The sequence below is a fragment of the Oncorhynchus keta genome, chromosome 23 (assembly GCF_023373465.1).
Source record: "Oncorhynchus keta strain PuntledgeMale-10-30-2019 chromosome 23, Oket_V2, whole genome shotgun sequence".
Lineage (NCBI taxonomy): Eukaryota > Metazoa > Chordata > Actinopteri > Salmoniformes > Salmonidae > Oncorhynchus > Oncorhynchus keta.
The window spans coordinates 26846813-26872353 of record NC_068443.1 but is presented as its reverse complement, the minus strand read 5'-3'; the positions used below and the strand labels follow the sequence as shown (position 1 = coordinate 26872353).

Sequence of the window (25541 nt, the reverse complement as noted above, 5' to 3'; positions counted from 1 at the left end):
GAGAGGTTATCCTGGCACCACACTGCAAGGTCTCTGACCTCCTTCCTATTGGCTGTCTCGTTGGTGATCAGGCCTACCACTTGTCGTCGGCAAACTTAATGATGGTGTTGGAGTCGTGCTTGGCCATGCTGTCATGGGTGAAAAGGGAGTACAGGAGGTGACTGAGCATGCACCCCTGAGGGGCCCCCGTGTTGAGGATCAGCGTGGCGGCTGTGTTATTACCTACCCTTACCACCTGGGGGCGGTCCGTCAGGATGTCCAGGATCCAGTTGCAGAGGAGGTGTTTAGTCCCAGGGTCCTTAGCTTACTTATGAGCTTTGAGGGCACTATGGTGTTGAATGCTGAGCTGTAGTCAATGAATAGTATTCTCACGTAGGTGTTCCTTTTGTCCAGGTGGGAAAGGGCAGTGTAGCTTGCAGAGCATGATCACAGTCGTCCGGAACAGCTGATGCACTCATGCATGCATGCTCGTGTGTTGCTTGCCTCAAAGTGAGCATAAGTTATTTAGCTCATCTGGTAGGCTCGTGTCACTGGGCAGCTGGTGGCTGTGCTTCTCTTTGTAGTCCGTAATATGTGGCAGGACTTGCAAACTAATGAGAGTCGGAGTTGGTGTAGTACAATTCGATCTTAGTCCTGTATTGCGGCTTTGTCTGTTTGATGGTTCGTCGGAGGGCATAGCAGGATTTCTTAAGTGTCCGGGTTAGAGTCCCGCTCCTTGAAAGCGGCAGCTCTACCCTTTAGCTCGGTGTGGATGTTGCCTGTAATCTATGGCTTTCTGGTTGGGGTATGAACATACGGTCACTGTGGGGGCGACGTCATCGATGCACTTATTGATGGAGCCAGTGACTGATGTGGTGTACTCCTCAATGCCATCGGAAGAATCCCGGAACATATTCCAGTCTGTGCTAGCAAAACAGTCCTGTAGCTTAGCATCTGCGTCATCTGACCACTTCCTTTTTGAGCGAGTCACTGGTACTTCCTGCTTTAGTTTTTGCTTGTAAGCAAGAATCAGGAGGATAGAGTAATGGCCAGATTTGCCAAATGGAGGATAAGGGAGAGCTTAGTACATGTCTGTCTGTGGAGTGAAGGTGGTCTGGAGTCTTAATTTAAAACCTCTGGTTGCACATTTAACATGCTGGTAGAAATGAGGTAAAACTGATGTTTCCCTGCATTAAAGTCCCCGGCCACTAGGAGCGCCGCATCTGGATGCACATTTGTTTGCTTATGCCCTTATAAAGCTCATTGAGTGCCGTCTTAGTGCCATCATCGGTTTGTGGTGTTAAATAGACAGCTACGACAGCTTATGATATACTCTACCTGAGAGCAAAACCTACCGATTTTGTGCACCAGCTGTTATTTACAGATGCACACATCGCCACCCCTTGTCTTACCGGAGGCAGCTGTTCGATATTACCGATGGACCGAAAACCCAGCCAGCTGTATGTTATCCATGTCGTCGCTCAGCCTACGACTCGGTGAAACATAAGATATAACCGTTTTTAATGTCCCATTGGTAAGATAGTCTTGATCAGAGCTCATCCATTTTGTTATCCAATGATTGCACGTTGGCTAATAGAACTGATGGTAGAGGGGGATTACTCACTCGCCATCAGATCCTTACAAGGCACCCCGACCTACGTCCCTGATGTCTCTTCACACTAACAGAGATTTGAGCATTGGCAGGTGTATGAAGTAAATCCTTCACGGCCGACTCGTTAAAGAGAGAAACTGCATCCAGTACGAAGTGAGTAATCGCTGTCCTGATATCCAGAAGCTATTTTCGGTAGTAAGAGACTGGGGCAGAAACATTATGTACAAAATCAGTTAAAAATAATGCCAAAAAAACTCACAATAGCACAATTGGTTTGGTGCCCGAAAAGCGTCAGCCATCTCCTCCGGCGCCATCATTATATCCACATGACTTTAACTTGCAATGTCATGAATAAGGCTATATGGTACTAGTAATATGTCCCTATATGAAATATTTAGCTTTCAGATTACAGCTCTATCCAGGTGTTTTTTGTTGTTGACCAAAAGTATGTAGTCAAACTCACAACTGCTTCTTTAACTCAAATTCAACCTGGACAAAGATTGCCTTAAACAGAAGTGCAGCAATGTCATTCACAAACTTTACCTACTAAGGCTGCTGAGTGATAATGGTCTAGCAGTCAAATTTGCACATTAACTAGATTATTTATTTATCCTTACACACAGTTTAGACAGGCAGCCCAATCTAAACTTTTTTGACCAATCAGCTCTGAAAAATATCTGATTTGATTGGTGGACTACCTGTCTTTAGACCAATCAGATATTTTTCAGAGCTGATGTGATTGGTCAAAAGGCTGATTGGTGGAACAAGATCAGAATTGTGCAGCCTTAATGCTACTGTTTGTTTCTGAGACCAGTGTTTTGGACAGAGCTCAGTGGGCAGGATTTGACCAAGTCTTTTTCCTTTTTCAGTATGAGTGATTTAATGAGGATTACTGCATCACACACTGACTTGACAAATGTCTTCTCTCTAATAGGGTAGATGGAGCCAGTCATGGATTTAACTATGTACTGTGTCAACACAACTGTAAAGAAGAGGTGAGACCAAGAGCATGAAATGTCAATTTGTAAGTCGCTCTGGATAAGAGCGTCTGCTAAATGACTTAAATGTAAATGTAAATGTCTGAGTCTCCCTCTGGATGTGCAATAATCCCTAATCTGCATATAAATATATACACACACACACTGAGGGAACAAGACCGTTTGTGGTTTGACATCTTGTGCCTGACATTGACACAACAAACCAAACTCATGATTATGGAACCTGTCTCACAAAACAAAACCTCATGTTAGCATGTCAGATCTGTCTGAACTGCTACAATTTGCAGTACAGGCCCAAGCTCTTGGACTGCCAACACACCTGCTGCTCTGTGTGCTTGACCCAGATGAAGATGAGCCTGAGTGAGCTGCGCTGCCCCTGGTGTCGCTCTGTCACCACCCTGCCACCTGGGGTCTCCGTCTCCCAGCTCCCAGATGACCCGGACATTATGGCCGTCATCTCTGTCCCATCCCCCCCAGAATACACACCTGTCTTCTTCAAACAGCTGCTTAGTAACACCTGCTACCTGTCTATAGACCACCAAGAGAGGGCCACAGTGTCTGGTGAACATTCAGGTAGGCACCTGCAGGCTGGGCAGACAAAGGAGATGTCTCCAGTGCCTGTGTCTGACGAGGGAAGCCCAGGGTTGGGGGAGGAACATGGGGAGAGGGAGGAAGGTTGTAAGAGCTCGTTCACGACCAGGGCAGGCTTAGTGGTTCTTCTGGGTTTTGTTCTACTCTTATGTACATTGTACTGTAAACCGTGCAGTACAAAAGCAAAAAAAAATGTATTTGTTAATTGACATGAAAAACATAACTGACCCATTTTAGAGCTTTGTGATTGTATTTCTTCAAATCTGTCTTCACCTACAGATGATGTTGGACATTTTAGTAAAATGTAACATTTTAGACCACACACGATGACAATATGATAAACACTAACAACCCATCGGTTAATACAATTACAGCATCAACTGTTGCCTACTTAACATCTATATTTTAAAATGTCAAACTTGAGAAATTATATTTCAAAAATTAAACCATGTTCATTGTCCTGTTAGATACAGTATTGTTGTACACAAAATGTATGTAGAAATTAACTGACTACCTGAATCTGAAATACAAATATTTGAATATTTTCGCAATAAAACATTTGAGAATAATTCTAAACGCATGTTTTAAATTTGATCTGAGCCACAATCTGATTCATAAAGTGGTCTAAATCCTGATTCACCCAACCCGATTCATAAATCGGTTTCAGTCCTGATGCAGATGTCATGACCAAGAGAAGCGATCTCCTCCAAGAGGTAGTCCACATCCTCTGTCTGTGTGGCTGGGTTGGAGAAGACACATCGGAAGAAGTTAACTTTGTCTCCGAGCGGCTGATAACCAATCATGGCCATCCCCTGCTCCATCATCTTGGCTTTGATCTTTGGTGCCACCTTAGAAACCAAACAGTGATTTAGCTTTATAGAGTATGAACAGAAGTCAATGTGCTGCTGCTAGTAATGAAGGATTACATATACAGTATCTAATGGATAAAGAACCACAAAGGTTGAATTAAGACCCATCTAATATATCACTAACATTAGAGATCAAAGGTGTAGCATTACCTTATGGAGTCTCCTGTTCCTCTCAGGACCTGGTGACATGTTCCTTAGACTTGGTGGGATGTACCAGAAGCACACGTTGCTGTGTTCAGGCTGCATGGGGATGTATCACAGATAAAAGGCTTACAACGATTCATCTCACTGAGGAATTATTCAATGGACAAGGGACTTTAAAAAACAGACTTACTTTACTTTTGAAGACGAGTTCAAAGTCTGGTCTTTGTTTGAGTTTGTCAAACAAGTGCTCAGCATTTTCCAAACATTTATTGACCTGTGATTCAAAGCCTTCTGAACCCTAAGAAGAGAAATATAATATATATATATAAAGCACTATAAATGTATCAAGGTGGGAATGAAGTTAGTTTTATTTACCAGTTGATAAATAAATATATAAAATCCATGTGAGTATGTTACATACCTTGGCCTTCCACATGAGCCAGAGCTTGAAGACATCAACATGCCTGCCACACTGAATGGTCTTGTCTCCGGTGTCATAAGAGGTGTCGTAGTGCTTGTCAGTTTGGAAAAGGTATTCAGCACACATCTGATTGCAGTCTTTCAAGAGGCCCTGTGAGTGAGAAACCACTGACTACATTATGCATGTGTATTTCTGAATGCATTCAAATTGTAATTCAGGGTGGAATGTTTTGGTAGTCTTGATTTTTTTATATTCATAGCGTTAGACTACACACCCTTTTCTTCACCAGTATGGCTGAGCATTGCAACGGAGCACCCATCATTTTATGAGGGTTCCAAGTCACAGACCAGGCTCTGTAATAAACAGAATTCAAATAGACCTGCATGTAAGATCCAATCAAGGCAGAACTGTTGAGGGTCAATTCCATTTCAATTGTGAATGGAAACAAAAACCCCAAAATGTAATTAATCCTGGCTGTATGGTAGAGTGAAATTCCGATATCTATTATCCTTTTGGAGAACTGTAAATGTTGGGTGTCCTTAAGTCTCTGTTCTCTCTGGTTACTGTACCTACCGTTCAATCCCTTGTAGTTTCACACGGTGCAGGTTGGACATCAACAGTCCTCCGCCCCAGGCTGCCTGTTAAGAAACAAAGAGAATTTTACTCTAAATACAATCTTATCTTTATATATTTAATATTTTACATGCAGGGTTGTACAGTAGGTTACTTTCTAAATGTAATCCATTAGTTACTAGTTACCTGTCCAAAATTGTAATCAGTAACGTAACTTTTGGATTACCCAAACTCGGTAACGTAATGTGATTACATTCAGTTACTTTTAGATTACCTTCCCCTTAAGTGATATTAGAAGAAGACAAAAATGTATTTTACCAATTGATTGACATCTATTGCAGGATAAATCAATGTTAACGTTTACATAGCTGGCCATATATTGATGTTAAATTTTACTTAATGGGTTGGTTATGTAGGCTTCTTCTAACCCATCGCTTTCTACTACATATAATAATAGGATTAAATTATATATTTACATACATACATCCTACATATACATATATATATACATATATCATTTATAAATCGAGAAATGGATGTAGCAACTACAGATTGCCCCTTTGTCTATCAAAAGTGTGCGAGATTGAGCATGTCTCCATTAGGTCTATGGATTTTTCATTTTTTTAAACGCATGAATTAGATTTAGCAAAAAAGCCCCACATATATTCCATAGGCTGGGATCCACACTATGCAGCTGTTGCAAGACCACATTTTTCACTGACTGTCCATTAGTTTCAAAAACTGATTGATAGGCAGCTTAAACTTCTTGAATTAAACCATTATTGGGTTCAAACACACATTTAGATTTGTCAACAGCCATCCACAAACCCCACAATCCGTAAGGCGCAAATAGCTAAATAAGAGGGCAGCAGTGTGATTCACATTAATGCGCTATGTACAGTAGATATCAATAATAAGTGATATCCGTATCGCCGTAGACTACACCACTGCTGTCATCCTTACTTCCAAGCGTTTATTCAAATTGGATAATATTTGGATGCCGACAGCAGTAGCACCATTGGAAGACATAGCTTGGACTGTAGCCCACAAAAGCCTGTTCCTGCTCGTTTCCCGCTCTTTTCCCGCGTTCCGTCAAACACATTTATTGTGTCGTCATAGTGGTCTCTGATTTATTGTCAGACTTGCTCAGGTGGAACAAACTTGAATTTGCGATTACATGTCATCTGTTACTCCCCATCCCTGTTTACATATAACACATTCTTATGGGGACGGTTTCCCAGACACAAATTATGCTTAGTACTGGACTAAAGCATGCACAATTAAAATATGTCAGAAATAAGGCTAAATGTGTGTCCATGATGGATGCTATAAGGTAAATACATCAACATGCAGCCAGAGTCCATGGTTCTCACAGATGTCTGCGATGGCATTGAGAGGATCAAAGGCTCCGTACACAGTGGTGCCTGCTGTGGCATTGACGTAGAATGGGACACAACCCTGAAGAGAGAGAGAGAGAGATGACAAGAATCATGATGAGTGTATTGACCTTTTCCTGTGAAATAGTCCCTGCCAACACATTGGAGCTCTGGTAGCTCCTTTTATGCACCAGACAATGTTGTTGACTGGTAAACAGAAATTCTGATTTGAGCGTATTCTGTTGGGGGTGTCTGTTTCATCCTAATTTGACTAAATCCATCCCTGGCTGAAAATATATGCTTTCATGTATTTAATTCACAGCCCTGTATCCCTCATTTTGGCAAGAGAAGACTCATTCATCCATTACCTGATCTTTGGCAGTAATGATACTTGACTCCAATTCTGCAGGGATCATTTTCCCCTTGAATAGTAAAACAATGACATCACTCATTTAGCTCTGATGATATTGTCAATGTTCACGATCAACAAATGTAAATCACACTCCCCTCCTTGCTTACCGGTCATTACATTTCACCACCACAACATTTTCACTTCCTATCCCAAGGACTGCTGCAGATTTCTTGACTGAATAATGACTCTAGAATAGGGAAAAAGTATATGTCAGTACATGTTTATAGATAATATGAATAAGCATGACCTAACGTGAATACTGGTGATGCGTACATGTGCTGATGTGAAGAGGATTAGCCTGGGCAGAGCAGTCATCCCTTTGGTCTTCACTTCAGGGAAGAAGTGGTATCTGGCCAGTAGGACACTGTACAGATTGGACATGGTCCCACCTAAGGAAATATATACATTTTATTTTATTTTTATATTACCTTTATTTAACTAGGCAAGTCAGTTAAGAACAAATTGTTATTTACAATGAGTCTACCAAAAGGCAAAAGGCCTCCTGTGGGGATGGGGGCTGGGATTAAAAATATATTTAAATTAAATAAAAATATAGGGCAAAACACACATCACGACAAGAGAGACAACACAACATAAAAAGAGACCTAAGATGACAACATGGCAGCAACACATGACAACACAGCATGGTAGCAACACAACATGGTAGCAGCACAAAACAGGGTACAAACATTCTTGGGCACAGACAACAGCACAAAGAGCAAGAAGGTGGAGACAACAATACATCACACAAAGCAGCCACAACTGTCAGTACCTTTAACAGAATGTGACTGGCAGAACGGGTGTTGTACAGTAGTTCTTCCTGTAAAAGTTGCGCCATACTGCTGCACACCTTGCGGGCTGCCGCACAATTCTATGGCCCGTTTTTTCTTTGTCAGCTATTGTTGCCATTAATGCTAGTTAGTGCTTGTTTGACCACCAGAGGGCATCTTTGAGAAGCAATTGATAGTCTTCAATACTGTCTGTACTAGAGAATTTAAAGTGATTGTAATCTGAATAAAGGCCAAAATAATATTTATAAAGGCCAACATATTTATTTCTGTTTTTAGAGGGAGAGAAACCAAAAACCCAGCGTGCCTATTTTTTGGATAAGGATATCCCGGCCGGCCAAACCCTCCCCTAACCCGGACGACGCCGGACGACGCCGGGCCAATTGTGCACCGCCCTATGGGACTCCCAATCACGGTCGGATGTGAATGGAGGGTGAGGGCTGCAGTAGATATCTCAGATAGGGGGTAGTGAGGCCTAAGAGGGTTTTATAAATAAGCAACACCCAGTGGGTCTTGCGACTGTTATACAGAGATGACCATTTTACAGAAGAGTATAGAGTCCAGTGATGTGTCCTATAAGGAGCATTGGTGGCAAATCTGATGGCCAAATGGTAAAGTACATCTTGCCGCTCGAGAGCACCCTTACTTGCCGACCTATAAATTACGTCTCCATAATCTAGCATGGGTAGGATGATCATCTGAATCAGGGTTAGTTTGGCAGCTGGGGTGAAAGAGGAGATTACAATAGAGGAAATCAAGTCTAGATTTAATTTTAGCCTGCAGATTTGATATGTGCTGAATGGAGGACAATGTACTGTCTAGCCATACTCCCAAGTACTTGAATGAGGTGACTACCTCAAGCTTTAAGGAGAAGGTCAGAGATAGGCGTTGCGATTATACGGGGCAGCAATATTAAAGAAGAAAGGGTTTAAACCATCTGACCCAGTTGTTTTTTTGGGGTGAAGTTTAAGGAGCTCATTTAGCACCTCGGACTCAATGACCGCCTGCAGGGAGAAACTTTGTAGCGGGGCAGGGGAAAAAGAGGGAGGAGCATTGGGGCTAGTTGCATTAGTGGGAGATGAGGAAATGTTTGTCGGGCAAGGAGGCATGGCTGAGTCAAATACGAATCCGGCCTTAATGGAGTTGTGATTAAAGAGCTCAGCCATGTGCTTTTTGTCAGTAACAACCACATCATCAACTTTAAGGGACATGGGCAGCTGTGAGGAGGAGGGTTTATTCTCCAGGTCTTTAATCGTTTTCCAGAACTTCTTGGGGTTAGACCCACAGAGAGAGAACTGCTTCTTAAAGTAACTAACATTGGCCTTCCGGATAGCCTGAGTGTACTTATTTCTCATTTGCCTGAACGAGAGCCAGTCAGCCTGAGTATGCACGTGCTGAGCCTTTCGCCAAATGCAATTCTTGAGGTGGAGTAACTCTGCAAGATCATGGTCAAACCAGGGGCTGAACCTGTATCTAATTCTCATTTTCTTTATGGGGGAGGGTTTGTTAACAATATCACTGAAGATATCAAAAAAGAAGGTCCAAGCTTCTTTGAACAGAGGGAATAAAGCAGATTCTGTACCAATTTACAGAGGCCAGGTCATGAAGGCTTGCTCATTAAATATTTTTAGCTAGCGTCTATGACAAATCAGAAGCTTCTAGTGTTAACGTGCAGAAATCCCAGGCTTTTACGAGAGCTGAAATCAGTGAAACATATATCAGAGCACAAGTCAGAATTGTGGCTAGCAACAGTAGATGGGCAAGGGTGTACATGCACATTTCCAGATATCATCAACAGTAATACAATTAAGGCACGGCAGAGGACAGGGAAAGCTCTGCAGTGTTGATTTGTGACATTTGAATGTGCATTAGATGGCAACATGATCATGTTATACAGCAATTTCATCAGGTAGCATGAATACGAAGCCGGCGAGAGGTGGTTAGAATAGGATCGGGGCCAAAGGTCTGTGTAACCTACAGAGAGTCATGAATACTGTATTATAGGTGGATATCTGAGAGATTGTCTTAAGCTTATAATTTCATTGAACTTCATAACAACTAAACATTATATACAAAATTAAGAGGACACAATGAACCAATTCATTGAAAGTACCAAGGATAAATGTAACAAAGTGTATGTTTGTCATTGGCTACATTGTTTGTATCGATAGCAAGGTCTGAATGTAGCTAACACTGTACCTGGACAGAACACTCCATCCCCCTCTTCCTCTGACCAACCCACAATCTCCCGCATCTTCTTCAGTAGAATCTCCTCCATCAGAATGAACACTGGGGACACTTCATAAGTAAACCTAGAAAAAAGTTTTTACACTTTAACTCATATTGCAGAATGACATTTACCAGAGACCAGATCCCACCATGGGCCATACACTCTTTGAAAAAAAGGCGCTACCTTGGACCTAAAAGGGTTATTCGGCTGTCCCCATAGGAGAACCCTTTGAAAAAACATTTTGGTTCTAGGTAGAACCCTTTTGAGTTCCTTTAACATAGAGGGTTCTACCTGGAACCAAAAAGGGTTCTCCTATGGGGAGAGCCGAAGAACCCTTTTGGTGCCTTTTTTCTAAGAATGTAGTGTAACCTGGGGCTGTATGTATCAAGCGTATAGGAGTGCTGATATAGGATCAGATTCACCCTGTCCATATTATTTTATTCATTATGATTTAAAACAGCGTTTCCCAAACTCGGTCCTGCCCCCCCAAACATGCACCCAGAGGGAATGTACTTAAAAAAAAAAAACATTTCCCCCCTGGGAGCATGTTTTGTTTTTTGCCCTTGCACTACACAGCTGATTCAAATAATTAAAGCTTGATGATGATTTTTTTTGGTTGCTTCCAATTGGCTCATTCATTCCTCCTCCTCTCCCCTGTAACTATTCCCCAGGTCGTTGCTGTAAATGAGAATATGTTCTCAGTCATCTTACCTGGTAAAATAAGGGTTAAATAAATAGGAATGTAAATGTTACATGTTTGTGTTGGCGGTAGACGTCAGCCATTCCCCGGCCAGACCGATGACATCCAGCCCTGATGACAGCTGATTGAAGAAGCGTGGGTGACCTGGGGACAGATGAGGACATTCTGGAACATTCTACTAATCTATAATGTCTATGATGTCTATAATGTCAGCCATTCCCATGGCCAGAACCAATGACATACTGGTACATGGAGTATGGGGGGTAACTGTACACATATTTTTACTTGACCGTTCGGTACTGGGACTTCGGTTCCCGAATGAATACATTAAAAAAACACACAAAAAAAACACTAAGCCTACAGTATAAGCTTAGAGTAAATCTGAGCTGAAAAAAACAAATTTCAGGCTATTCTGTTAAAACAACTGGAGCCTATGCACATTTTGTAGTATAAATTAAAATCTTAATTGGCAAATTTCATAAAGTCCTTTTGCAGCCAAGAACTAGAACCCTGCCCTAACCCTAGCCTAGCTAACGTTATCCACCTAGCTAATGTTAGCATTAGTGACCTAGCTAACCTTAGCCACAACAAATTGGAATTCATAACATATCATACGTTTTTCAAATGTATGATATATTGTATTGTATTTGTAACATACAAATTGTAATTCGCAACATATCATACAAAATGGATGATGAACATCCACAAATTAATACATACCATGAAACTTAACATATCATACTAATTGGAATGTCCCAGATTTAAATGTAATATGTTACATCTACTCCTGAGTCCAGGTTGGCCTACATCACCCACAAAACGAAAAAACAGCACAACTTCGTCTCCACTCTGCAATAGGGGAGAGTTGTCTATCAGTTTTTTTGCTGCTTTGGGGAGGGTTGTGTGATTTTTTTTATTGGACACAGAGGAGGGTAGTGAGTTTTTCCCCCCTGGTTTACATTCACTCTTTGGCAGGTTTTACTATAGAATGTCTTCCATTCTATTCATATTTGCTCATCTGCTTGCATGCACCTCACGGTGATCGGCGGTCGTCGTCACCGGCCTACTAGCCGCCACCGATCCCTTTTTCATTTTCTGTTTGTTTTGTCTTATTAGTTGCACCTGTGTCTTTTGTGTTTACTTGATGGGCTTCCTTATTTATAGCTAGGCTACCCGCCCTTGTTTTGTGCGGGATTACTATTATGTTACATGTGTATGAGTTTGGTGTTCGTGCTCCGGACCTGGTACCCTGTGTGTTTGGGTTGGTCCCCATTTTCCGCGCCCTGTGTTGTGGGCATTGTTTTCGGTGCGATATTAAAGTGCACTTCTTCCTGTGGAACTATATGCTCTCTGCGCCTGATTCTTCCTCACTCACCTAGTTTCCCGTGACAATATCAACGTGTTTTGATACATCCCTTTTACAATTCGCTTTTCCGTGCACTTTCCTTATAAACTGGGTGGTTTGAGCCCTGAAAACTGATATACCACAGGTATGACAAAAATGTACTTTTTACTGTTCTAACTATGTTGGTAACCAGTTTATAATAGCATTAAGGCAACTCTGTGGCTTATGGCGAATATACTGTACCACGTTGCGTTGTGCTTATGAACAACCCTCAGCCGTGGTATATTGGCCATATACCACACCCCCTCTGGCCTTATTGTCCAGATCTGCAATAGGCTAACTAGCAATCATAGCACACATAAAAGCATTCAAAGCTGCATCAATTCTCAATATGAATCCACAAGAACAAATAGGAATAGCTGAGGAGAGGCCAAGTGCATCAATGCGCATGAAAGAACAGTGGTAGCCCGATTACCAACGACATTGAGACAGACTACAGGGATGAGGTGAGGGCCCTGGTGGAGTGGTGCCAGGAAAATAACATCTCCTTCAATGTCACCAAAACAAAGGAGTTGATCATGGAATTCAGGAGAGCGCTGAGGGAACACCCCCCCATCCACATCGACGGGACCGAAGTAGAGAAGGTGAAAAGCTCCTTGGGGTACACATCACTGACAAACTGAAATGGTCCACCCACACAGACAGTGTGGTGAAGAAGGCTCAACAGCGCCTCTTCAACCTCAGGAGGCTGAAGAAAGTTGTCATGGCCCCTAAGACCCTCACAAACTTTTACAGATGCACCATTGGAATATATCACCACCTAGTATGGCCCTCTTGGACATCTACAGCACATGGTATCACAGGAAGGCCAAGAAGATCATCAAGGACCTCAGTCACCCGAGCCACGGCCTGTTCACCACATTACCCTTCAGAAGGCGAGGTCAGTACAGGTGCATCAAAGTTGGAACCGAGAGACTGAAAAACAGCTTTCATCTCAAGGCCATCAGACTATCAAATAGTCACCACTTGCCTCCGCCCAGTACCCCTAGTTACTGCCACTAGCCGGCTACCACCCGGTTACTCTAACATGCACCTTAGAGACTGTTGCCCTATGTACAGCACATAGTCATGGAACACTGGCACTTTAATAATGTTTGACAGAATACTGCGGACTCAGTTGTTGTGTGTTGTTAGATACTGCTGCATTGTGGAGCTAGGAACACAAGCATTTCGCTACACCCACAATAACATCTGCTAAATATGTGTATGTGACCAATACAATTTGATTTGATCTTGTTTAGGGACAATACAATTATCTTACCTAGACTAGCCTACAACACCACAATGCAATGAATAATTGCATTATTGTTTTCAAGTGAGTATAAAATTCTACTCTTGGCTGCAGTGAACATTTTTTATTTGAATAACGTGCAAAAGCCCTGTGATATGAATGTTTCTTTACATTTAGATCAGTTGTGGGTCTACTCTCGACAGTGTATAAGATCTAGAAAGGTATAGTAGCAGGCCAGTCTGGCTGTATTTTTACCTCTGATACTGATATGCGTGATCTGTTGCAGATCATTATTTTCCCAAGTCGTTCTATAATAATGTGGCCATAGAGATGGGTTGGCTGATAATGTCACAAAAACTATGTTCGCTTCCATAGGGGAGAAGTCAGCCTGTTGTTGTGATTCTGTTGTTGTGATTCTGGGTTGCCAGATTACTAGCAAGAATGACAAGAAACTGCCATGTGGGGAATTGTAAGTGGCTCATTTTCAACTTATTTCAACTTGTGTTTTGACAGATTTCACATTAATGCTAATATGGCAAAACATTTGCTAGATAGTTAACCACCAACTGTAACAATGTATTTGAGAGACAACAAGTGGTTATTGTGCAAATGTATGTATGTTTTCAATAAACATTGGAGACAAAATATAGCTTACATATAGCTTACAACCAGTCACAATGTTTTCATCTGATTTGGCTACTTCAAAAGTCTCCTGTAGGCATGTGCAAGTTCGTCCAAAATATAATTCCAACATCCTCAAAATGGCTTGACATTAACCCGGTATCCATCCTTTTAATGCGAGTAAAGTACATGTTGGATAAAGCATTTCATGACCAGCCTGATGTAAACAGCTAGCTAATTTATTGGTAAACTTTCCAAATGTCGACAAAACAAAATACACTTAACAAGGTGGGATATTTTTGTGTCTGTAAAATTAATTATGCAAGAAATGGCAGTAGAAAAGCTTTAATGATCAAATATTGATATAATAACCATCATATTGCGTTAGAGGGGTTGCGTTAGAGTACAGAAATCTGTATTTTAAACTATTTCACCTGTGCTGTCATAAAGCATTATAACTCATGATCATCTTGAATCAGGAGTACCAATACTTTGTATTTTCTTAAATAAACAAAAAGGAACTACATTAACTGTTGGCATTTCCTTTTCTCGCTGTACCTGAACTGAACCCTAACCCCAAAACTGCAATATGTACTGAACCTTGGGCTTGGTAAACCGTTACACCCCTAATGGAGTACGTTTGGCAAAACAGTCAACAGCTCTTACGGTACCTGTTTTGACTCCATACTTCAAGGTGTCCCTGCAGTCGACCAGGAGTTGTTCCAGGTTCTCGGGCTGGTCTGGGAGCTCCAGACTGAAGCCCTCCAGGCCCTCTCTGAGTTGGTGAGGGTGGTGGAAGTCCAGGACTTTGGAGCTCCGTCTGAACGACTTGCAGACATAGCTGAGGAGAATGTTCACCAGCTCTTGGAAGAAACTTTTGGTTGTGTCCTCACCACGGAGAGCAGGGAGTAGATCTAAACATAAAAAGGACACAGTCAGGGCTCTAAATTAACTTTTTTAATTGGTAGTCAGTGCTCATCTTTAAATAATTAAGAGCACCAAAAAGTATTTAGGAGCACCATAAAAAGGTATTGATTTCAATTGATTTAGCCTATAGGCCTGAGAGCACATCCAAGAGCACCTTTCCTTTTTTCCAGTGCCATCTTAAAGCATACTGGTGGTCTCGTTATCAGGTTGTTAGTCAGCTAGGTAACATGACTGGATAAGGTTGTTTGTTATCTAACAGTTAGCGGCCCGCGAGTAGATTTTAAAAGGTCCAGAACACATGTATTGAAAGAAAAAGTTATTTGCTCCGGTAATATGATTCATGTTAGGCTAGCTAATGCTAAAGCGGCCCACAAGACAATACAGGTATTAGTCAAAGCATATGAATATTGTATGTGAATTTCCATATATCAATGACACTACCAAAAGGGTTGAATTGTTCAGCAACATGTGCAGTGAATGCTAACATGGCTTGTGTGGTGAAAGGTACATAATGCATTTATTTTAATCTCGCTATCAGGCCACTGTATGCTGTGACATGAGCCTGGATGGTGACACATCTTCTTCAAGCTGCCTGACTGAACACTGGGGCCTTAAGTGGTACCAGAAGCAAGGGCCCTATCTGGGAAGGGCCCTACCTGTCTCACAGCCATTCTGTCAACATGTATTCTATTAACCACTCAAATTCATGTAAAACTGCAGACGCAAGCACTGACTTACACTGAGTATACAAAACATTCTTTACACGGAGTTGCACCCTCTTTTGCCCTTAGAACAGCCTCATTTTGTCAGGGCATGGACTCTACAATGTGTTGATGCTGGCCCATGTTGACTCCAATGCTTCTCACAGTTGTGTCAAGTTGGCTGGATGTCCTTTTGATGGTAGACCATCCTTGATGCACACAGGAAACTGTTGAGCATGCAAACCCAGCAGCGTTGCAGTTCTTGATACACTCAAACCAGTGCACCTGACACTGACTACCATACTCCGTTCAAAGGCAGTTAAATCTTTTGTCTTGCCCATTCACCCTCTTAATGGCACATATACGCAATCCATGTCCCAATTGTTTCAAGACTTAAAAATCATTCTTTAATCTGCCTCCTCTTCATCTACACTGATTGAAGTGGATTTAACAAGAGATCAATAAGGGATCATAGCGTTAACCTGGATTCACCTGGTCAGTCTGTCAAGGACAGAGCAGATGTTCTTAATATTTTGTACACTTAGTGTATATTTGGCATTGTGTTTTAGGTTATTGTCCTGCTGAAAAGTGAATCTGTCTACCAGTGTCTGTTGGAAAGGAGACTGAACCAGGTTTTCCTCTATATTCTACATGTCCCATTCTTTAATCTTGTCTGGGGGTCTAAAAAGGCAACAGTACAGGCAGGGAAAAGGCTAGTAACATAGTCTGGGAGATCAGGCAATAGGTTGATAACAGGAAATCCAAGGCTAAAGTACAGGCAGGGAATAGGCAAAAGGCTTCGTTAGTGAGGCAGGCAAAAACTATCATACACGAGAGGATTAAATTACTGGAAAACCAGCGCTTCGACTAGAAGTGTGTCACAAAACAAACAATCTCTCACAATGATGGGGGGGCAAAGAACTGAACTAAATAGTGTGTGATACTGACATACAGGTGTGTGAACAGGTGATCAGAATTCAGGTGATTGGGATCTGCATTCAGGGGATCCACGTGTTTGAGAGTGTGAGCTGAAAAGTGAGCTGCGTTCAGGGGATCTACGTGTTTGAGAGTATGAGTTGAAAAGTGAGCTGCGTTCAGGGGATCTACGTGTTTGAGAGTATGAGTTGGAAGCAGACGTTACAAGAATTAGGTGCAACAACTTTATTTTGTCCCTTCATTATATCAGCATTGAACACGTCCCCCTCCCTAGGAGAAGGGATGACCGTGACAATTTATTGTTAAAATGAGAGGCCGTTTGGATCTTTAATTTAATTTGCTATCCATTGTAAATACTGTTTGTAGGCCTATGTCTATGATCGTATGTTATCCATTCATGTTTTTTATATGTTCTATTTACAGTATATCTGTAAATAATCAACCAATATAATCAAGCCACAGCCGACCATGATTACAGACACCTGTGTGTGTCCTTTCAAACTATATAAAACGATTATAAACTGGGTGGTTCGAGCCTTGAATGCTGATTGGCTGACAGCCATGGTACAGCAGACCATATATCGTGGGTATGACAAAACATTTATTTTTACTGTTCTAATGACATTGGTAACCAGTTTATAACAGCAATAAGGCACCTTGAGGGTTTGTGGCATTGGGTTTTGCCTAAGAACAGCACTTAACCGTGGTATATTGGCCATATACCACACCCCCATGGGCCTTATTGCTTAAGTGACTTGCAGTGTTTGTCAATATACCCTGATGAAGACAGCTTGGCTGTCGAAACTTTGGTTATTAAATTATTTCATCTGAGCTCCTAGAGTGTGCGGCTGTCCTTTTTTTCCCAAGTGTTCTACTCCACTAGCCAGTACCTCGCCTAAACAGGTGTACATTTCTTTCACCTTCAGGATAGAAAGCCAGACCATGTTGATCTTGTATGTGTCTTCTGCATCTGCATTGTTTGCTGTTTGGGATTTTAGGCTGGGTTTCTGTATAGCACTTTGTAACATCGGCTGATGTAAAAAAAGGTTTAATAAATACATTTTATTGATATGTGTCCCAAATGGCATCCTACTCCCCACACTGCTCTACCTTTGACCCTATGGGCCCTAGTCAAAAGTATGGCACTCTATAGGGAAAAAGGTCCCATTTGGGACGAAGACCTCGAGTGCAGTTTAACTGATGAAAAGGCTACCAGCAGTAGCTTTCATCAGCCTCATAATGCAGCTTTTGTTGGCCTGGCTTTACCTTTGTTGTATATGCAGCTGAAGTCCTTGGGTATGCAGGTGTTGTCACTTGTCTGTGGAGAGTTGATATTGTCAGAGGAGCTTCTCTGTTTACTCTCTGCCAAAATCTGCCCACCAGGTGTAGATTTTTCTGTGATGCTTTCTGGAACAAATAAACGCAGAGTACATGATGATCCGACACCAATATTAACATATCTGCTGTAAATTGTCATGAAGAATTATTTGAGTTTTGCCTGTAAAGTAGAGACTGAAGATCAAAGGAAAGTGTACTAGTCAGGTGGGTTGTGAGGGCAGGGTGGGAAGAAGCATCTTAGTCACCCGTATATTCTTTGATTGAAACCATGTAAGCAACAGGAAACTCAGGCCATGTAATCAGGAGCAAAGTTTTGTGTGTAACCCAGTCTGCCCGTTTTGAAGGATCAAAATGGCCAGGACCAGGTCAGAGAAATGAACAGACTGTCAAAAGATTGTGAGTCTGGCCTGGAGGGACGATTGTGTGTATGCAGTTAATAGATACAAACCTAACAAAAGTAATTGCAACACATTATTAAAACTAAAAAGTAGTCTGACTTGTTCTTTGTCTCCACTCAACAATATCAAGCAAATACAGAGTTCCCAACCAGATCACATGTTGCATATGTTATTTACATACCATGTGTACCATGTAAGTACAAAATATTGTTCAAATAGATTGATATGCTGACACAAATACGATTTCTTATTCATGGATATCATAAGAAACTTGTAAAAAAAAATGAGCCTAAAGCTTTATCTCAGGGTTTACTACTTTACCTGAGCGAATGTCTCAAAACACATACAAAAATCACATCATGACATAACTGACATAACCCCATGGATATACCATAGAGATACATCTAAATAATTGATATGCTCATTTGACTCTGACCTGGTAGCTGCAAGTAATCCATAATGTGTCCACATATGATTGAGTTCTGGGAGTGAAGTTTGTCCAGTATCTTCCTGTTCCACTGCTGCCCCTCCATGAGATGCACCTGGAATGGTTTTGTGGAATATATAACCCCCTAGGGGAACTAGGCGTGGTGGTGGGCGCATTATGACACAAGGCTATTCAACCTGAATGAAACAATGCTATTCCAAAAACCTTTGAGAATAAGAGCCTCCCCAAAATGTTTCTGACAATCACTAGCTACCACATCAATTCATTATGATCTCGTCTGTCTTTTTTTGTCCTTTTGTGTGTAATTATTTGGCTCAAAATATGTTTGTGTGTGCTACTCAACCTGCATACAGTACTCTGAAGGATCAAAAAGAGACTGTTGTGAATGTTTCCTTTGATCTGAAGACATGATTGGAATAATATATTAAAACTGGCAACTGGATTTATATGACATTAAAATAATTATTATTGTTTGTGAGAGCATGTTTAAGTGTCTAGCTCAATGTCTTTCTTGATACACATGGTCTTACTCATAGTAATGAATTTCTTAATCTTGAAATGTTGGTAATAATTCTAGATTCTCATCTGAGAAGGGTGTTATTTGCAAACAAGACATTATGGCGTTATCTATTATAATATGACGAGCAAAAGCTTGAATTATTTTTTGGACAGGGCACAATTAATATTTAAGATTAATAAAGTTGTTATTAATTTTTCCCTATCTGTAATACACATGATTTCCAGGGTTCTGGTTGTGTGGGTTGATGTTCACTAGACTCGATGCTAAACTCATATCTGTTGATAGGGATTGACACCAGACTGGAGGTCCAAGGACCAAGGACACTGTTGTAATTTGTGAAAGACTGATTCTTTAGCAGCAAAGTTGGTTTGACTTCCTGGTGCATTATTCTCTGCTCCTGTGCAGGATACTGTGCTCCCTGTTTGCAAACTTGTATTAAACCATATTGATTTAAGATGGACTATATCCGTAACTGCATTTCTCTTTTGTTCACCTGAAAATTCTCTTTTAAGCTTGGTGACGAGGATGGGATGTGAACAGTCAGGTGAGCGAATGGCTTTGGTCAAAAATAAGAAAGATAAAGCTGAGAAGGCAGCTGTGTTAATACAGTGTGTATCAACACAGCTGACATACTGTTTAAAAAGCTTTTTGGATCTCCTGTTATGAATACTCCAGCACCCTCCACATTGCGAGGATACCGACACTGAGACTTTTTCTAAAATGTTTTATGAGGTTGGAGAACACATTGGGAGGGATCTTAGACCATTCCTCCATACAGAATATTTTGAGATCCTCAATATCCTACGTCTGTGCTTATGGGACTGCCCAAAACCACAGGTTTTGAATGGGGTTGATGTCTGGAGAATTTGATGTGAGCTTGGGGTTATTGTCTTGCTGGAAGATCCATTTGCAGTCAAGTTTCAACCTCCTGGCAGAGGCAACCAGGTTTTTGGTTAAAATGTCCTGGTACTGGGTAACGTTCATGATGCCGTTGACCTTAACAAAGGCCCCAGGACCAGTGGAAGCAAAATAGCCCCATAACACTAAAGATCCAACACCATATTTTATGGGGTTCTTTTCTGCTTATGCATCCTTATTTCGACGAAAAAAATGACACCAACCCGCTCTGACTCCATTCGTCCTGTCCACAAGGCTGCTGGCTGTGCTTTGCTATCACTGAAATATCTTGAAGATTGCCCATTATTTTGTTTGTGTAAGGACCCCAAAAATGGAGGCAGTGGGGGAACCTATTCAAGTAAGTAAATACATGTTTTAAATGTTAAAAAACAATCGAGCTGGCTACAGTAGGCCACTTTACAGGTTAACTCAATTGAGCTGCTAGATAGCTAGCCAGCTAACTTTACACCGTGTTTAGGTAAGTTAATTAAATGTCATCATCTATGCCACCAGCTAGCTATCTTCCTATTAGCTATCTATATTGATGTAATCATTCTAAATTAAAAACACAGTCTCCAAATGCATTAGTGGATAGCAGCCATGGTACATGGTGAAATTGCAGCTTCAGCTGTCGGTAAAGAGAGAATGTAGGCTACTGGATAGGGCAGGTCATTTTGTGGGAGGACATTCTGAAAAGATTCTCCAGTTCCAGTCCCTAGAGAGGGAAACTTTGAAGACTGAGAGAAAATAGGAACATAATATACAGTGCTGTCTAACTTAAGTAAAATTAAGGCTGTTTTCTGTTCTCAGATATGGAAAGCTGAGAAAGCCTGTTTGCAGATGAAGAGAGAGGTCCCAATGAATATCTAAGAGACTAGGGGTATGTGCTATATGCCAGCAGGTAGCCTAGTGGTTAGAGCATTGGGCCAGTAACCGAAAGGTTGCTACATCGAATCCCTGAGCTGACAAGGTAAAAATCTGTTGTTCTGCCTCTAAACAAGGCAGTTAACCCACTGTTCCTAGGCTGTCATTGTAAATAAGAATGTGTTCTTAACTGACTTGCCTAGTTAAATACATTTTAAAAATGGTTATACTGTATGTGTAGGCCTACCTACCTTAGCAAATGTAGTATACTAAAATACTGTTAAACATCCAACACAATGTATAAACCAATTAAAATTGGAGCAGGTCAACACCTGTGCAGGGTTTTGTTTCAGCTCAGCTGTAACACACCTGATTCAACTGCTCAAATCTATTAAGTTGATAATTAAGTGTGCTATTGCTGGGCTGGAATGGAAGTCTCCTCACCCAATAGATCAGGTTATGGAGCATTGTTGGCCCTGCTTTAGTAATAATAGCCTACTTGTGACTACTCAATTGTCTATTGTTGTTTACACTAAGCTATCTAATCCTACTCATATTAGGAGTTATCTTATTTATACATTTTGAAGTGATGAAGTGTTGATTCTTTGAAGTGAAGTGTTTAAACTTGTTTTAACTGTTAAACTATTATTCAAAATGATCTAGTGTCACTGTTGATTAATCATCACAATCCTGCATTAAAGAGGGGTTCTGTCTCTAATGTGTCTGTGCTTCTGTGTTGTATTCTCAAATTAATATTTCCTTTTTGTCTAGTGGTAAGATCTCCAGTTTTATTTGATTGTCAGTATATCAACTATGTGAATACATTTTGCAGCTTATTGCGTGCATTGCGAATGCAGCCATAGGTCTCCAGTATGATGACATTACTGTTATTATCGGCATCTTCATCTGAAGCAGAGAATAGCTAAACTCACACATTGTTTACATGTTGAGCTATATGTTTTCAATTATTCCAGATTTTGTACATGCCTTTTAATTTAGGTACAGTATGAAAATAAGGAAATGGCTACAGGAGATAAGCTTTACAGGTAACATTTTACGAGGTTCATTTTGTTTTATTTTATTCAATTTATCATTTTTGCTAGCAAAATTATTGCAGTTCCTATAGACAGTACATGGTTGCTCGCATCACTGACCCTGGATAAGCTAGCGACTGGGCTAACACAGCTAAACTTTAAGGTCAATAATATGCTTTTTTTTTTAAAATGTTGTTGGCTTCATAATCATGAGAGAAATTGAGGTAGCTGGTAGCTAGTTAGTTAGTTATACCTAGGTGTGACGTAGAAGTCCGTCACTGGCCGCGGGCAGCATTTGGTTCTTTAACGCACACACATATTCATCACTCCTCCCTGCTCCATTATAAGATAAGTTAACAATGTGGGTCGACACACAAATTAACTTCTGTCTTGGTGCATGCATTTCACACTTGTCAATGTTCATATTTGAGAGATACAATAATTCTTATACTTATCAATGTTGTGGATGAGCGCATTGTTTGTTTGTTCTGTTCCTCTCTCTCCATCTCTGTAGCTTCCGGGTATGCTGGAAAAGGACCCGAGCTAAGGGAATTGGGTTGGCTTTATAGTGCCTGTCTCAAATGGCTCATTAATGCATATGGGCATATTGAAAGATATTGTCAGTAGTGATGTAATGTTGTAAATGTTATGTTGTGATATTGTTTAAAACCGTGTTGCAATGTATATCCTTTAGTATGTTTAGTTCATGGAAAATGTAGGTTTGTATTGTTAATTGATTAATTAACCAGGGTTAATTGTTCTGAGGGGAGGGGCTAGCCCTACAAAAGGAGCCTCTCTTTCAGTCATGGTGGAGGTTATTTTGGATTGAGCTGTGGATGGGGCAGCATTGTTTTTAAGCTGTCCCATAAGGTAGACGTTGATGGCAGTACTGTTGTTTTTTGTTCCGGAATTCACTTGTAAATAAACACCTTTGCACAGAAGAACTTTTGCGGTTCCGCCATCTTTTTATTTTGATAGAGGTTAGGTTATCCAGTTTAGCCTTCTGGCCTACTCTACGTGACATATGGTGGCAGTGGTGGGATGGCGTACCGCAAATCAGTGAATTCCAACAAGAGAGGTAAAGGAATGCGTACAGGATTGCGTTCTCAGCAACAGCATCAACTGTCAGAAAAGGTACCTGAAGTTGAACCGGGGTGGAATACCATGGAATCGTCTGGTGAAGAAGAGGTCAAGTATGAGAGATTAGGAGCCCGACCGCGGGGCCAAAGACAACCAGAACTGGGTGAGCTGCTGACTGAAGGAGCAGTTGGGGGACCAGAACCACACCCAACCATGGTAACCCTTTTTCAGCAACTTTTCACCTGCCTTGAGAGGAGGGACGAAGACCTCAAGCAGGAGTTACGTGGCCTACGCCAATCTATCCTCACAGCTCCCCACCAGGCGGAACTCGTCAGTGAGAGCCCAAGATTGGGTCTTCCAACACCAGGACGACAAAGGCTCGATGCAGCAGGGACTTCAACTCCACAGCAGGCACCCCAAGCAGTAATGAGGCCAGCACCAGGAGACCAGTCCAGCAGTGTTAACGTCCATCTTCCAGCATTCCTGAGGGAGGAGCCAAAGATGCCCTCATACCAGCAGGGGAGGACATTGAAAACTACCTGCTGAGGTTTGAGCGCATGGCTAAGACGTGGCAGTGGCCTGAGGTAGAGTGGGCCTGCAGGCTTGTCCCATTGCTCACGGGCAAGGCCTTAGAGGCTTACACAGCAATGGATGAGGGGCTGTCCAATGTCTACAAGGGCTTGAAGGAAGCGCTGCTGGTGAAGTTTGACATCTCACCGGAAACCTACCGTCAACGCTTCAGAGCTGCATCAACGCCATCGGGTGAGTCGCCAACAGAGACGTACCACCGCCTCAAGGGTCTCTACCGACGATGGGTTCGACCGGGGGAGAAGACACAGGACGAAATCGGGGAGGTCATCATCCTCGAGCAACTTCTACAAGTTCTACCACACGACATTTGAACCTGGGTCCGAGAGCACGAGCCCAAGGACGGGCTTATGGCGGCCAAGCTTGCACTGCAGTATCTTAATGCACGTAAAGGGGGCCCACCACAACCTGCAGCACCCGCTCCAAGGAGTCTCAGAGACACAAGGGACATCAGAAACGCCAGAGATGGTGGAGGTAACTCTGGGGGTTATGTGTCTGGGAGGGAGGTAAGGGATCATGCAGTTCGCTCTGATGGGAGGGGTCTGACTTGTTTTTACTGCCGGCAGCAGGGGCACAAAGCTTCAATGTGTCCGCTACGTAAAGCCAAGCTCTCAGGTTACTGTTATGTACCCAGAGAGGGGGAAGGTGTTCAGAATAGACAGACTCGGGAAGGGTCATGCTTGGTACCTGTAAAAGTGAATGGTAAAAGTCTTACTGCAATGATTGACACCGGCAGTTCCCTGTCATTGATCAGAAAAGGTAATGTACCTGTTAATGACATTGATTATGGTCATCAGACACTGATCCAATGTGTCCATGGTGACCAGTCACAGCAGCCCACAGCTGAGCTCACAGTTGAGATTCAGGGTCAGAAATACCTCCTCAAAGTTGGGGTAATGGAGAAGCTACCTTTTGAGATGATTTTGGGGAGGGATGTGCCTGTACTCTCTGATCTGTTGGGAAGTGTGGGGGGTCAGCTATATGAGCAGTCAGTTTGCCAGTCTGATGTCATGATCAGTTGTCACTCGTGCCCAGGCCAAAGCTGGTTTACAACCTCTGCCTGACTTGTGTGATAGTCTGTGCGAGGGGGGAACCAAAGGGCCCAGAAAGTCACGCCGCCAGCGGCGTCTTGAGAAGTATGTGGGAACCCCTGTACCTGTTGCTGATGTGTCTGGGTTAGAGGTGCAATGGGATGTTCCACAAAATTTTGCTACACTACAGAAGTCTGACGCAACCTTGAAATGTTTGTTTGACAAGGCCTTAGCTGGGGACAGTCAATCTTCATGTGGGGGGATTTACACAGTAGACAACCACATACTCTACCTTGGGTCAGAGGCAGATAGCAGGAAGTTGGTGGTGCCATCTACCTGTAGACTACTTGTTCTCAACCTTGCACATACAGTTCCATGGGCAGGCCATCTAGGGCAACATAAGACCTATCTTAGGCTAGGCTCCCGTTTCTTTTGGCCCTCCATGTATACTGATGTACAAAAATACTGCAAATCATGCCCCACGTGCCAGAAAACCAGTGCTGTCCGTAGGTCTGAACGGGCTCCTCTATGTTCACTGCCTGTTATCTCTACCCCATTCAAGAGAATTGCAATGGACATTGTTGGACCCTTGGAGAAGAGTAGTGCAGGTTACAAGTATATATTGGTGATCTGTGACTATGCCACCCGGTTCCCAGAAGCCTTCCCACTCCGTTCCATAACCACTCCAAAAATAATCAGTGCTCTTGTTCAGCTCTTCTCTCGTGTAGGAATCCCAGATGAAATCCTGACGGACCAAGGGACAAACTTCACCTCGCGACTGATGGTTCAACTCCACCGACAGCTGGGCATTAAAGGCTTGAGGACTACT

General features: G+C 42.1%; 1 protein-coding gene across 2 annotated transcripts; it reads right to left on the bottom strand.

Moving 5' to 3' along the window:
* Positions 1 to 2336: 2336 nt before the first annotated feature.
* Positions 2337 to 19066, bottom strand: gad3 (glutamate decarboxylase 3). Of its 2 annotated transcripts, XM_052476940.1 has the most exons (15): positions 18687 to 19066; positions 17781 to 17921; positions 14622 to 14864; positions 10747 to 10837; positions 9963 to 10075; positions 7249 to 7364; positions 7083 to 7162; positions 6932 to 6986; positions 6529 to 6645; positions 5188 to 5252; positions 4889 to 4967; positions 4615 to 4764; positions 4384 to 4491; positions 4200 to 4289; positions 2337 to 4028 (listed from the first exon to the last, which is right to left on the bottom strand). In XM_052476940.1, the coding sequence occupies exons 1-15, from the start codon at positions 18781 to 18783 to the stop codon at positions 3831 to 3833; spliced, it is 1743 nt and encodes a 580-aa protein (XP_052332900.1). In that variant the 5' UTR covers positions 18784 to 19066; the 3' UTR covers positions 2337 to 3830. The 2 variants fall into 2 exon arrangements, with proteins under 2 accessions (XP_052332900.1, XP_052332901.1); XM_052476941.1 differs by lacking the exon at positions 17781 to 17921 and having other exon boundaries at positions 2338 to 4028; positions 18687 to 19065.
* Positions 19067 to 25541: the final 6475 nt, after the last annotated feature.

What these genes read in the sequence shown, in the direction of transcription:
- gad3 (XM_052476940.1), bottom strand. Translation starts at nt 18,783, where the DNA reads ATGGAGGGGCAGCAGTGGAACAGGAAGATACTGGACAAACTTCACTCC. An exon ending in GGATTACTTGCAGCTACCAG is followed by an intron (nt 17,922 to 18,686) that starts GTCAGAGTCAAA and finishes TATTTGTTCCAG; the next exon opens with AAAGCATCACAGAAAAATCT. An exon ending in AACTCGTCTTCAAAAGTAAA is followed by an intron (nt 4,290 to 4,383) that starts GTAAGTCTGTTT and finishes ATCCCCATGCAG; the next exon opens with CCTGAACACAGCAACGTGTG.